Here is a 15844-nt window from a genome sequence, read left to right on the forward strand (position 1 = left end):
GTCATATAAATAGGTGGACAAGCAAGCTGGCCACCTGTTGGTAAGTGGTCACCACCGCTCATAGACATTGACGTAATAAGAAATATAACAATCTTTAAATCGCTAAGATGTTGTGTTCCTAGCGCCAAAAATACACTTGTGTTTATTTGCAATTATTTTTTTGAAATTCTAATGACAAAGTACATTATATATCAGCTGTTATAAAATACAGTATATAATCTTATGTATGTACAAATCTAGAGATCCTTAATTTTTGAATACACTATTTACCAGGTTAACCAATGTAATGGTTAACCAGGTTAAGCAATGTTATGTGTCTGAACGCATCTAAGCTTCTTTGTAACTCGTTCTTGCTCCAAATAACAATCATGTACCCACACGCGTGCTACCTTAGCGAAACGATCAGTAGATGTGGTATTGGTAACATTACTATATTTTTATAATTCCATAATAATAAAAACATGAAAAACTATGTTGAGGCGCAATTCAATATAAATACTACCCCATAATAATGTCCAGTGATATATGGGTTAATAAGTGCTAATGCTCAACTGATAGTTACCTGGGCTAAAACTGTACCGATTTTTTTCTGGTATAGGTTGGCGGACATATGGCATATGGGCCCGCCCACACTGGCGCTGGACACTGACGCTAAAAGAAATATTAACCATTCCTTACATCGCCTATGTGCCGCCAATCTTGGGAACTAAGATTTTATGTCCCTTGTGCCTGTAGTTTCACTGGCTCACTCAATCTTCAAACCGGAACACAACAGTACTGAGTACTGTTGTTTATCGGTAGATTATCTGATGAGTGGTTGGTACCCAGACGGGCTTGCACAAACTTCTACCATTTCTACCAATAAAAGCGTGGTGAACTAAGCTCCAAACCCTCGCCTCCAAAGGTTGAGGAGGCCTTTGCCAAGAAGTGGGACATTTAATTTTTTATAAGTTAAATGGATTCTAAACAAATGAAACAGTCCAGTCGAGGCAGTGATAGCATTATAACTACGGTATTAACATTTCACATCCGTCTAGCCGGTTCACTTGTTCTGTGGTCTTACACATACTAATGCGGCTTTGACTATAGCTGGACTTAGTTTTACAAGCAGATTGATACGCGTAACAATGGTGAACTTTAGTCAGAACATTTCGCAGATAATTTAGCATTAGGATTTAAGCTGTCGTGTCTAAGCAAGCTTATAGATATTCTGGACTGAATATATCTGGAATATCTAAATTGATATTCATTAGTGTTACACTCTAACCAATGGTGTTTTCGTTATTATTCTTTGAAATTGAAACATAGTGTAATTGATGGTAGGGCTTCGTGCAAGTCCGACTGAGTGGGTACCAGCGACTCATCAGATGTTCTACCCCAAAACCTACAAAAAATACTTAGTATTGTTGTTTTCCGATCTGAAGACTCAGGGAGCCGTAACCACAAAGGTCATAACATTTTAGTTTCCAAGATTGACTTATAAAATAACACAAACCGCTTTAAAAAAGTAATATTAGTAGGATCGTTTTTTAATTAATTTAGCAATTAATATACTGCTTTTGATACATGTAGCGTGCATATATCAACGTCATAAATAGTTGCAGACTGAGCGACGCCTGCGCCCGCCGGGACGGTCTGCGGTAAATATAGCAAAACGTGCGCACGCGACGACGGCTCAATCGCACTCCGATATAATTATTTATTTACACAACCGACTTTCAAAAAATCTGTTGTTTGTGTAGCTATTTAAAGAATGATGAAGATGTTCCTGGCCGATTAGGACCAACGATGCCAACGGCCAATCTCAAGGGAGACCAAGTCAACTAAACAGGACATAATATTATAGTGCACCAATGTGAGCGCCAACACAGGTGTACTTCCTTACTTCCCTTTACTTCCTCTCATAATTTGATGGGATGGCAAATCCGACAGGACTAGAAATAATTCAGGCGCATGACCAACGGCTTTAGTTATTTTATGTAGCACGGGTTTTAACATACATCTTATTATCAGACTCCGGCCTGTTACTAGGATTTTTTGCAAAGAATACTAATTTATTCAGACAAAAACAAAAACGATATATATTCGATAATAACAACAATCGCCTGCAGATAGAAATAGGCATATTCGCAATTCAAGATATTTGTATCAATAAACTGTTTCTACACAGCCATGAGTCGACTACTCATCAGTCCGACCAGCTTCAATTACGCCTACGATATACAGGGTAATGAAGAGTTTTAATCAATCACTTTAATTAGATCTTTTACTGGTAGTAGGGCGTTGTGCAAGCCCTCCTAGGTAGGTACCACCTACTCATCATACATTCTACTGCCAAACAGCGATACTTAGTGTGGATGTGTTCCAGTTAAAGGGTGACTGAGCCAGTGTAACTACAGGAACTAGGGTTTTGAGTCCCAAGATTAGTGGCGCATTGGTGATATGAGTAATGATTAATATTTGTGGGTCGTGGTGACCATCAGGTGCCTATTAGCCGGTTCGTCTACTTATTTGACATAAAAAAATATCACATTTCGTTTGACGTTACACACGAATATTCATAAAATTACTAAGATAATCACGGACTGTAACGAATAACGTTATTTATTACTGAAATTCAACTAAAGTGTTGCAATAATTATAATTAATTAACCTCTGGAAATACTTCGTATATTTACGTGGTATATCATCAAAGGCAATCTGCGCGGTCGCAGCTGGTGCGGATACTCGTAGTTTAGTTAAGAGTACATTGATCCCCAAATTGCAAATCAGAGTTATATTTATAAATATATAAAACTATAATTTCAATATTTCTACGATTGTAACATCAATTGTTTAATATTACATTTATCCATTACACTTACTTATTTATAGTCAAATGAAACACTACCAACGGTTCGGAAAAGAAAACACCCTGACCTGAGAAGAATCGGCGAAAGAAACTCAGCGGGTCTTTTAAAGTATACTTAACAGGCAATCATGATGCAGGTGAAATTATAACTCAAATTTTCGCTTCGCCGTAGTCGAGTAACGAACTGTTCTCACCACATCCTTCAGAAAACATAAACTTACGTGATACGTTATTGTATATTCCACTGTAGGTACACTCGAAAATATGTTTATGAAACCGCAGCGACTCTTTGAAGTTATCGAACCGCACGCACGTGTTCAATCGCTCGATTGAAAATACACAGCGTTCGATAATACTTTACAGATAAACTTTATTAAATATATAAAAAAGGAAGTGTTGTTCGGTTGTACATTTTTATTTAATCCGATTTTCAAAGCGAGGTATCTTATAGGATAGCTAGCTAGCCAGTTGACCAATGCAGTGCTCTAAATATGTTTTCTTAACGTATATAGTATATGGCCGGGTAGTTATATATAATAACAGCCCGGCTTCATATAGGTACAATAAGAACAAAAATAAAAAGAAAAATTCTTGTTGTTTGTTGTTTTTTGTCGGCTAGGAAAGTTGAAAATCTCTCTTTTCTCTACTATAATATGCATTTATTATAAATATAAATTATAAGTTGATGTGCCAGAATGTGTTTATCACCAAACAGTATTACAAATTTAAGATTGTTTACTAATGATAATATAGTACATACTTACTTATTGATATACTAAAAAAATAAAATTTACATTTGAGTCAGTTACGCCTTAATCCTGTTATAAAAATATTAAAGGCTACTATTATTATTACAATTCGCTTGCCTTTTATGTCCTTAAGTACTAAAAATAATTTTACTATTTCGTATCAATAAAGTATGCATTGTTTAATGTGTTAACTTCATGGAATATTTAAATAATTTGGCAGATTTTTAGGGCTAGCCGATTTGCCTTTTGGTGACACTATTTTACTTGCCGTAGCTAAGTTTAGTCGGTCCTTATGTCAACCGCAGATTAAAAGGATAGGTCGTTTACCTTGCTCGATTGGGTGTTACCGATGAATGTGCCGTGCGGAAACATCACAACTGTGATTTGTATCAGTGTCACAAGTTCGTTTAGCGAAATGTCTCGACCCATATTGATTTCTTAGGTGAAAAATGTTTATATCGCGATTAGTACAAAACTAGATTTTTGGTACAAAATACTTATTTAAGTATAAAATTTTTATAGACCTTCGTTGTCGAAAATGTAGGTCACGGTTAATGGCGATTCTCATAACAAAACTAGTACTAATACAGTAATAGTGCAGACCGATTTGTTTGAGCCTCGCATGAATAATTGTGAATCACAACTAAGCAGTGTTAAGTCAAGCTGAGACACGTATACGTGTATATACGAATACTTACCAGTCTAAGCAATTGAAGAAGAGAGATTATCTCCTTTGACACTCGATCCTAGTATCGCTTAAATGGTACGAGTTTTATTATAATATAAATAACCACTGAACAGAATCTAAGGGAGAGCTCTCGCATAGGATAATCGCTTATGATGTTTCGACGCTCGCATTCGAGAAATTCTCTTGTGTAAATGACGCTTTAAGCGCCCCATAGATGTTTCACAATAAAAACTAATGTTTCTTTGTATTTCCCGCATGAGTGATACGAACATTTATTCAATTTTTTTTGTTGGTTTGTCCATTTTCTTTGAAGTCGTGTCATGATACGTGACGTTAAAGTTACTGGAGAAATATGAATTGATTTGTAGAATTTATAAATTTTCACCAAGGGTCATAATAATCCAAGCCGAGTATTAGTAGGTATATGTATTTATTACGCCTACGCAAAATTAAAGAGCAATTTATTTCACAGAAAATATTGCTCATTGGGCTTTATTCATATTGTGTTACCTCACTTATCACTGCTTATCGTTGCATGTTATATATTATATTATTTTAGGTAATTATATTATGTTTCATAAAACGCATGTTTTAGTCTTGATATTTTATTACCTATATTTTTATATAAGCCTTTTGACCTGTAATACTTTTCTTTCACTTATGGTCGTGGTACTTGCACTTTCTTTCACTTCGAACATGGTAATAATTATTAACAATCAAACGTTATTTTTAATGCATTACAGCTTACTTACCAAAGCACCCTGTGCTCTGTAGCGCGTAGTGTTCGGACAGGCATGTGTGGCAGTGCGGCGGCGCGGCGCCCGGCGCGCACTCGCAGCGCCCCGTCGCCGCTGAGCAAGCACGCGTTAACGCCGCTGTGCCACATGCGCACGGAGGGCAGCCTTCGTCCACGCCTGAACAGTATACAGGGAGAAGTCACTATATGAATAACTCACTCTATACATTGACACTACTGGTCATTTGTCATACAATTTCTTCTTATTTAGTACCTCGTAGTAGAAGTAGCTAGTACACTTAATCTCTCGGTCACGTTTTAAAATAAAACTTCTTTATACAAAAGTAAGTTATCTCAGATATATGTCATAACTAACCTCCATGTCCCTCTGCACACGTGTCGCAGGCGTGCCCGGTCCAGCCGGGGGCACACGTGCACTGACCTGTGCGTGGATCACACGCACGTGATAATGCACCACTTCCACATGCACATGGCACGCAGGAACTATTCTCACCTCCGCCTGCCCAGTAACCTTCCTGTTGACACAACATGTTCAAGATACTTTCCAAAACAATTTATAAAATATATAATCTTTTAAAGTAACTTACCTGGCACTGATCGCATCGTTCACCCTCGCTGTGAGGAGGACACACGAGACAGCGACCGGTACTTGCATGGCACGGGCCTCCACCGCACTCACATGGTACGCATGAACCACCCAGAGTACTTGGCGAGCCCCAGTAGCCGGAGTCACAGCTGAAGAGCAATCCTCTTTTGTAATCGTATACAAACTAATTGTCCATGCAACTCTTTAGAATTGTGAACTTCTTCTGTTTTTTAAAAATGAGCATGAGATACTATGGTTTACAAATGAGTGTTAACGTGAATTTTTTACCGCTTTTCACTGATAATCTAGACTCAGCACCTACAGATTAATTTACTATCCAGGGTACGGGAAGTAAAAATGGCTACTTTCTCAATCTGCGGCTGCTATTCAGAATAAACTATATACAAAAAAAAAAAATTTTTATTGGGTTACTAATAAGTCTAGGAGCTAATATACCAGTTTCCAGATCTCTCTCAATATCTCCTCTCCAATTATTAATTATGATACAAGCCATTCGATATGTGTAAGGTTTTTATAGAACTCGTGTTCTCACTCACACTTCGCAGTGGTCACCAGAGTACCCGTCTGGGCATTGTGTGCAGACGAACTCGTCGCCTTCCGCCGATGCAAGCGCGCAGTTCGGGCTAAAGTTGTTTGAGGCCTCGTACAGTGGACACGCACAAGGCTTGCACGCACCCTGACATACACAATAATACACTTAACTACGATATTAATAAAAAATATTTTTCAAAAATAACTTTTGCAATTGCTTTTGAATTAATGCAAAGCTACCACTGTTTCACGATGTAAAATAAATGTTAAGAAGCATAACCGCCGAAAAAGTTGATAGTTACTCTTTTTCTCAAATCATCTACGACTAACTTCACTACGTGTATGCAAATCAACAAAGACTCACTTCACGGTTTTGTTTTCCAGAAAGCGTTCAAAATGCTTCTGTTGCCAAATTTAAAAATTTTTGTTAAGGAACGCTTGTGTGCGAAAGGTTATTATACAATTAGTGAGTTTATGCTTGATAGCACACCTTGGGAATGAAACGATCGCCTCCTGGCTGTTTCTATTCATATACAATTATGTATATAATTAATTTGACGAAAAAAAAGACCCGCTGAGTTTCTTTCGCAGGTTCTCCTCAGGTCAGGGTGTTCCTTTTTCCAAACCGGTGGTAGTGTTTAATTTGACCATCAATAAGAAAGTGTAATGCTTCTATATTGAATAAAGGAATTTGAGTTTGAGTTTGTATTAAGTATATTTTTATACACTCTTATATTGTGCCATACCTGTATGTACTGTGTTAACACAAAAAAATATTTAAAAGGCATTTTTTTCTGGACATCATGTATTAGTTGTGTGTAATTAACATAAAATAACGAGTAATCATGGCTAACATTTGACATTTGACTAACCTGAACAGGATTTCCGTAGTGTCCAGGAAGACATCTCTCACAGTGCGGCCCTGTAGTATTGTGTTGACACGGCCCACACGGACCGTCCACTGGCAAACCGATATCAATGATTAATATATCTGATAATTACTTATAAGGAGGCGGCCCATTATAGTGCACAAGTATGTCCGAAAACACAGAGACACTTTTTAATACGATGGGAACGCAAATCCCATACGAACGGAAAGTTTTTCACAGAATAACCCAATACATTACAGTCGGCCTGATCTGGGATTTGCGGCCTTATATGTAGCCACTTCACCAACGGCAACGGTACACACCTCTACTAACACGTATAATAACGTCGTACACTTTACTTTATTGTAAATGGAGGAAAAATAAGATATGTATGTGCCTAAAAGTACGAGTAATACTTAGAAATACTTAGAAGAAACCGGTTAAGTTACGTGCAAACCACTAGTTCAAGTAAATATATCATGGAACTGTCACTTTAATACTTTGCACATTTTCAATTCTAACCTTACATATATACCATCATACGGTATCCCATTTTCTTCAAAGTAATGTTATTATTATTAATGGCTTATATTTGATCCGAATAAAATAAATCTATTTATAAATATAATGATTTTATAATAAGTAATACCGGAATCACAACCCGCGTGCATGTTGCAGGCGCAGGGCACGCACTCAAAAGCGGGCGCGGAGCCTCGAGCGCGCGCCAGGCGGACGTGCGTCGGCGCGCACCGCGTACACTGCGCGCCCTGGTAGCCCGGCGGACACGAGCATATTTCGCGCGCACCAGCGGGGGCGCCTTTTATATCAACTCTTTCTAGGCGAACCTAAGAAATACCAATATGCTTTAATTTAACGTAAGACCTTAATCGTGATTATACTAAATATACCTAAAATATTTGTAATCGTGTTAATTTTAGCATTATTAGTTAGTTAGAAGAATTCAGAACAACTTAGCGTTTGGCAAATATAAAACCAAACTATATTATACTCGTAAACATTTTTCCGTCCCCTGATTTTTTCGCATAAAAAATAATCACAGTCACTTTACATTTTCAATGCCAATTTGCATAAATCCGAAGCTGTGGTAATGAGGGCAAAAAGATACGTCACTAAAATCATGGCTAACTTACTTCGTCTTGATCGAAGTGAAAATGCGCTCGTATCATGATAGCCTTGAGATCGCTGAGAACGTCCAGAAATTGGTTACGAGATACATATTCTGATCCGGAGTACCATCCGCCTTCTACCAGTGGTGCCTTCAATTCTATTAATCCTGGTATCTCATAGCTTGAGTTACCATATGAGATTTTAGTGCCATCTGCAAAATTATTTTGATTATTATCAATAATATAAAAAGTTACTAGAGAATAAAACAAATACTTTTTATTGTACCACAGTAAAAAATAAAATTAGGAGTGAAAAAAGAAGATATGGATCATGGACTTGTTAGCATAAAATCTGCCACTTGTCCATTATCCATAGGTCCCATTGGAGCATCTTTGAGGACAAAACCCTCAACACATCCTCATCCCACGAGGTAAGAAATAATTACCCCAGCAGTGGGACAATTACATGTAATTACTTTAAAAATGTAGATACTTAAGTTTAGATAATTGTGGGCCATAATACCATTAGCGAGCAGCACGTAGTCGGGGGCGCGCGAGGCACTGCCGCCCGAGTCCCCGCGCGCGACGCCCCACGCCACCGCAGCATGTAATGCTCCACCGTACGCCGCCGAATTTTCGCCGCTCAGTAGCGTTGACACGAAGTAGTACGATTCCCAGCCTTCTACCTGCAAATAAAATCAAAAACTTTCTTTTTAAAGACGATCAATTAGATTCGATCAATAAAATTATGATCAGTTTAAGACCTTTTATTGTACTTGTTTTAAAGTATAGGACATTTATATTATACACATGTATTATAGTACTCTTTTTATTTTAACGCAAATGACAAGAAATATATTATATACAAACCTCGTAGCTTATCAGGAAAGGTCTTCCCAGGTCGTCGACAGAAGGTAGAACAGTCTCAGATGTATCATTATCGCTGATCAGCCACGCCTCGCCCAGCGGCAACACCATCTGCCCTCAAAAATTATATCAAACATAAGATTATTATTTACTCTTCCAGATAGTAACATGGCTTCAGCTGTCCATGCATCATTTTTATAGGAATTTTGACGAAAATGTCATTCCTTGGAACTTTTAAAATACAAATATGCTTTATGTTCGTAATCTTAATTATGTATTATGTAGTGCCAAGAGACTAATCTTTCTTGCCTTTGTTTAGGACAGAATTGCCATTTTCAATTAAATTAATTTAGTATAACATTTATTAATTAAATTTAAGCTCGTAGGAGATATTATACTCACTGTGATTTTGGTTCAAGTTTGGTTCAAGGTACAAGTAAACAACACACACTTACATCCTTTCCTTCGCTAGGGTCGGCGGTACAGTGCGAAGCAACATGGGAACAGTAGCAAGGCGCGCAGCCAGCACCAAGCGATGCGCTCAGTCCAAAATGCCCCGCGGCACAAGTGTCGCAACGCTCACCTATCACATTTGCCTGGAACACACCGACTTCTTCTTCAAAATTGGTCTTTCAATCAATTATTGCCAGAAAATGCTTGAAACTGATACTTATTATAGTCCACTTTTGAATCAGCATCATTAGAAATTCGTTATTATTTCGGTGAATCAGAAAAAAAATCTACGATAAAAATAACAAAAAGCAGTTTTTGTGTTATATTATTATCGTCAATGCAAGACTAAATTGCTTTACCAGATAATTTATTATCATTTAATAAATGTATTTTTATTCTATTCCTTTCGATTGAAATGTTCCAGTGGCTAGAATATCAACATTAACATTAACCCAGGATAGTTGGGACTGACTCTTCGTGCACGTAATGTATCTCTGTAATGCAGCTCGTGCTCGTAGACCAAGAACAACATACTTAGGAAACTGATGTGTCTGATGAAAATCTCACATTCAATGGCAGAGGGGTCCAGGAGTTTGCCTGTGACTTTACTTTTTTCTTTACAAAGTTACATAAGCATATTACCTTGCATTCGCAAACTTCATCACACACTCGGCTTGGATCGACAATTCCGCGAGGGTCACACTTGCAACCCACGGTAGTCACTTCTACCAAACAGTTGGGAAACGTAGCAGTTGGATCCTCACAAGTATCACACTGAGCGCCTTTGAATCCTTGGTTACAGGAGCAGATTACTCGATGGTGCTTTCTATCCCACTTACAAGATCCTGAAAAATTAGAACATTAATTGTTGAAGCATTTATTTTGAAAAAATCTAAATCAGTATCATCTTGACGTTCAGCTTGACTTTAGAATTCATTGAGATTCTTGTCGATATTTCTCATAAGAATTTGCATTCAAAACCTGTGGTCACATACTTAAAAAAAGTGTTAGGTATAGAAACATGTTTTATTAATATAAGCCTTTAAGTAATGTTCTTACCGTTAGAACCTTCTGAATCGCATTTGCATGGCTTGCAAGGATCGTCTGGTAGGATGTTGTAATATCCCACCAGACAGCGATCGCATAGTGGGCCCGCTCGGTTATCCTGTAAATAAATAAATTTCATTTTCAAGGTAATTGAATCTAACTTATAGATATTAAAGTTCGTAGGTTTACTACGCATAAAAAACTTAAATATATTTATTTTATTACATTTTATAAAATGCACGTGCTCCATTTTATTTACTTACTTTTTTCTTTTCTAGTATAACATAATGACAAAGTAAAATCATTGTTTAAATGACGTATCTAAATAAATAACTACAGCTGTACTCACCGTGCAATTCACACACAATATAGCACCAGTGTCATCAAACGAGCAGGCACCTCGTTCTCCACATGAGCAATCAGTTCTATCTGTCAGTTGGTCACAGGGCTCTCGAGGGTGCCACGCGCCTCCGGAGCAACAACGCTGGCAGTGCGCGCCACACGTGCCATGGACACAATCGCATTTGACATTCTGTAATCATTTTAAATGTCATCTATATGTAAATAGTGCAATTTTTTTTCGAAATTCTACCAAAAGTGTATACAAACCATCATAGAGTAACGTGGTGGAATAATCTTTAAACCTTCTCCTGGAAGAGGAGACCTTGAGAGCCCAACAGTCATTTACAGGCCGTTAATTTGATTGTATAATTACTATTAGATAAAATATTTGTTTCCAAATTAAAACTGGATTCCATACCTTTTGATCAACAGTGCAATGTTTTGCATGTCCATGACACAAGCATCTGGCGGCGAGGGTCAGTTCCCGCACGGTGTAGTAGCTGTGTCGAGACGACGCATGCGCAGATCGGAATGATACACGCACACGTCTCGCCGGCACACCTTCGCCTATACCGACATGCATCTATAACAGATAGGTAGAATATTATCATCTATATATATTTCATGCAACACATAATGTGATAGAAATATAATATTCTATTAACATTGGTCACATCATCCAAAAAATAAGTTTTTAAATTACGCGAAAAATTATTATTCAATACAAGACCAAATTAATAATTTTGATTTTCATAGTTCCGCCCTCCACCCCCGTGGGTTATTGCGTGATGTCCAAAAGGACTTGAAACTACGTAGGACATATTATTGTGCACGACTTTACATGCTCGGAAACACTTCCAACTTTCAGATTCCGGGTTGCTATCCAATTTTTCGACAAAAAACCTCCTCCCAGGTCAACTGGGGGCAAACCCCATTTTGACTCTCTCTCTAACTCTCTGGAAGGCAGCAAGAGTGAAAGGTAGGTGGTATGTAATGTCACAAGATATGAATCTATATGTTATCTTTTTTAATAAAATAAGTTTACTATGTATCATTAACTCTTAAAAAGTACTATAACATAAAATGACTCACAATCAATGATTCATATCAACATGGTTGTTGATAACGTAAACTCCCGAACACCACTTTTATGATATCTATCACACAATTAACTACCACGTTAAGTATAGATAGCCGAGATGTCACAGTGGTTAGGACGCGTGCATCTTAACCGATAATAGCGGCTTCAAAACCAAACCACCACTAATAATTTTTCGTGTTTAAAAAAATATTTGTCAATTTTTATAATTCGTCACTTTGGAGCAGCTTGGTCAAATCAATTCCAAAACATATTCTCAAAGGTACACGATGTCTTAGTCCGGCACTGGTATGTTACAGGCTACTTGCTTTTTACTTCAAGTTAAGAACATTTATTATATTATCTTAACCGATTCGACTTTAATAAACAAAATCTAGTAATCGAGTTTCTTAAACCGTATTTTTATTTAAATTAATTATCATTAAACATAAAGAAACTGTATGTGTCTGATGAATATCTGCCACGTCGTTTAATGCATTTATCACTCAGCAGTAGAATCTAGATCCCTAATGTTATTAGGCGTTAATTACTTAGAAAATCGAGATCTAAATATGAATGATATTAAAAATACATGTCTCTTTATTTGTCTTTTCGTTTATCAATGATTCATCTAATTGAGTTGTGGTTGATAAAAATCAACCAATACCAAACAAGTAGATTTGGTGCGACACACGTTCGTAACATATGTATGCCGATGGACATTAAGAACTAGAGGCAAGAGTAAGTTACAAGTTTGTCTTGAAATTTTTGATATTTATTTAATGGTGTTTAAAAAGGTTGTTTTAACTTTTGCTTGTTATTCGTATATATAATTACAATGAAAATCCAAAGGGTAGGTACCACCCACTCATCACATATTCTACCATCAGGTTTGAAAGGTTAGTGAGGGAACAAAACGACTAGTTCCCAAGGTTATTGGCGCATAGGTGTTTTAAGAAGTAGTTTATATATTTTATAGCGCCCAATGCCTATGGACTATGGTGACCACTTACTATCAGGTAGACCATTTAAGCGCCCGCCTACAAATATCATAAACTATATGCATACATGATTCAGAAGACTTTTACAAGCACATTTGGATCGTAATTTAAAAAAGTTTGGCGTAAATCTTGTGAAGTTTCTCTGAAAAATTGACAAGAAACTAAGCATACAACTCAATATAACTCACAATATTTTTGATCCTCTATTTATTTGACTTTTACTGACCTCTCCGTTTTCAAGTGGCTTAGAGTTGATAAACTGCGTTGAACAAGACGGCTTCTCCGCCCGACTTGACCTCTTCACGCCTCTTGCCTTTCTCCTTCGTCTTTCGGGTCTAAGGTCCCATAATTTACGACAGTGGTCCCGGTCACCGAACGCTCGGACCATCCGCCAATCGTCACCATTTTCCGTTGAAGAAACTTCGAGAGACCAGGCCAGGGGACGCGGAGATGGGCCAGATTTTATGATAACGTGAAGAAGCTCCATTTTCTGGAAAAGAGGAGAATAATGTGTTAATTTTGTTAAAACTCAGTAACTTTAAGTGTACGTTATATTTTACTTTTGACAAATTTATCATTTTGAAAATAATATTGATTTCTTATTAAAAAAACATCATAACCAATGTATATTTTACACAAACAAGCAGACAAATCTTATGATTTTAAATTAACCTGGTTATTTTTATTGCTAACAGTATTTAAAACATTATTCTACTTGAACAAGACATTGTCATTGACAAGATAATGTCGAAATATCGAGCTTCACCAAATAATAATAAAAAACATGGTAAATATCCCGTTTTAAATACTGTTAGTAAATCTTATGATTATTTTAAAATCATCATTCTAAAGATTAAAATTATTTACTAACTGTCTTGTTCACGAGACATTCGTAGATAATGTCGAAATATCGAGCTTCACCAAATAAAAATAAAGAAAACATGGTAAACATCCCGTTTTAAATACTGTTAGAAATAAAAATAACCATGTAATTATTTAGTCCAAATTGAAGTCTATTTATTTTATATATATAGACTCCAATTTGGACTAGATATTTTACTTAACCAAACCTGCCGAAAACATTCAGTTACTATATTCCACTAATTAAATGACAATTAAGGCAATTTCGTAAAATTATTATTTAATTATGTTCTATTTTATATTTCATAATTCCAGCGACAATAACCGGATACGCTCGAAACGTTCAATCTTTGCCCCTTACAGGTTATTCAAATCACTTAAAAAATCCACAATATTATATCTTATCATATATCTATCTACAAAATGTGTAACGAATACATAAAGAAAAAACTTTCCTGACAAAACATGACCTGATCTGATCAATACATAAAATAAAAAGACAAATAAAAACTCCCATCACACAATAAACCATATAATAAAACTAAAACTATGGCGTTTATCTCATTCATTCATTCAACCGCTTAAAACATTCCATATAGAAACGGAGGGCGCCAGAGCAGCCATTAAGAGTTCAAACAAAACGGACAAGAAAACAGTAGCTCACACTTTCAGGCAATTAGTTCTGATCGTGGAACCGCTATTAACGCAAGAGAAGGCGCGCTTTGCTGTGGGAACAATGTTAAATAAATAAAACTATAGCGACTGACGATATACCAGTCGCCACTTCAGTCTGGGGACTGCTGATAGCTGAGAATTTGTTGGTTCTTTTGTTTAATTTTTTTAATCTACAAATCTTTAACGACCTGGATGAGTATTTACTTCGTGTTCTTTGTGCCAGCCCGTATGGGTAGGTAGCAACCAATCTCAGAATATATGAAATATTCTACGGCCAAGCAGTGATGCTTAGTATTGTTGCGTTATGGTTAGGTTAAGTCAAAATGTAAGTAAATAAGGCACATAGAATCTCAATCCCGAGGATGGTGGCCCGTTTTTTATGTCAAATGATTTAAATTTCATACGGAACATATGAAAACCCATATCAATGGACAGGTGACCAGTTACCATCAAGTTGACCATTTGTCAGTTCACCCAATGAAGCCGTAAAAAAATGTTTATTTAGACAAACCATGATCGCGTGGAATGGTAACAATAATACTAGCAGTATTACCGTAATTGCAATGTAATTCTATAAACTATTTATAAACGGTAAATGATGAATTAATTTAATTTTACTACTTACTAGAAGCAGCTGAATTTACTTTGTTTGCTTTTGGAGTGAGCTAAAATGTTCTTATCCGAACCGGTGATACTTCTTAATTTGACAATCAATAAACAAGTGTAATGCTTCTACATTTATTTAACTAGTAGTCGCTCACGGCTTCGCTCTCTTTTAGGGAGTTGTTCGTCAAGAATTCAAGCTTGCTTCATATCAAATTGGATCAAATTCGAAGTTTGAAAGACCAACAGATAGACAGACAAACAGACGGACGGTGCTATACTTTCGCATATAGATAAAGAAGAATATAATAGAATTAATCAAATTAATATCGAATTCCGATTTTATTAATTCTACCGAAAATGTCAAAAAGTTAAATAAGATTTAAACGTAGAATTTATATAGCAGTTATCTTCGCTGAATATCAGACCAAATTACAGGGCTGTTGGTTGCACATGTAATAGGTGGTCTCGGGCTTCACGCGAGCTTTGTTAGAGGCATTTAAATAATGGATTCAGTGACCAATCAAATTGACGCCGGAGCTGCGAGAGGTTCTGATCGCTTGAGCCAATTAAGGGCTTGATTTCACACATAGTGTTTACAACCGAGAACTGTAACAGCTTTAAATTAATTTTTCTCATTGTAATATTTATTTTGACCAATAAGTAAAGAGCAATTAATCTTAACAGTATTTCAAGTAACTTATGTAATTATGGATCATGAGCTCAAATTTAAATGAA

The 15844-nt window shown here is 36.5% G+C and overlaps 1 protein-coding gene across 1 annotated transcript in view; it reads right to left on the minus strand.

Annotated features, from left to right (window-relative positions):
- Positions 1 to 15844, minus strand: part of LOC125076930 (laminin subunit alpha-1) — a 160402-nt gene that overhangs the window by 74721 nt on the left and 69837 nt on the right. The window contains exons 5-19 of the mRNA XM_047688668.1: positions 13194 to 13457; positions 11307 to 11471; positions 10896 to 11078; positions 10559 to 10664; positions 10142 to 10344; positions 9502 to 9642; positions 9050 to 9157; positions 8703 to 8865; positions 8204 to 8391; positions 7702 to 7897; positions 7056 to 7144; positions 6189 to 6328; positions 5633 to 5780; positions 5401 to 5560; positions 5041 to 5202 (exon numbers count right to left, since the gene is read on the minus strand). Coding sequence (XP_047544624.1) covers positions 5041 to 5202; positions 5401 to 5560; positions 5633 to 5780; positions 6189 to 6328; positions 7056 to 7144; positions 7702 to 7897; positions 8204 to 8391; positions 8703 to 8865; positions 9050 to 9157; positions 9502 to 9642; positions 10142 to 10344; positions 10559 to 10664; positions 10896 to 11078; positions 11307 to 11471; positions 13194 to 13457 — 2416 coding nt within the window. The remainder of the gene's footprint in view (positions 1 to 5040; positions 5203 to 5400; positions 5561 to 5632; positions 5781 to 6188; positions 6329 to 7055; positions 7145 to 7701; positions 7898 to 8203; positions 8392 to 8702; positions 8866 to 9049; positions 9158 to 9501; positions 9643 to 10141; positions 10345 to 10558; positions 10665 to 10895; positions 11079 to 11306; positions 11472 to 13193; positions 13458 to 15844) is intronic.

The sequence above is a fragment of the Vanessa atalanta genome, chromosome 3 (assembly GCF_905147765.1).
Source record: "Vanessa atalanta chromosome 3, ilVanAtal1.2, whole genome shotgun sequence".
Taxonomy (NCBI): domain Eukaryota; kingdom Metazoa; phylum Arthropoda; class Insecta; order Lepidoptera; family Nymphalidae; genus Vanessa; species Vanessa atalanta.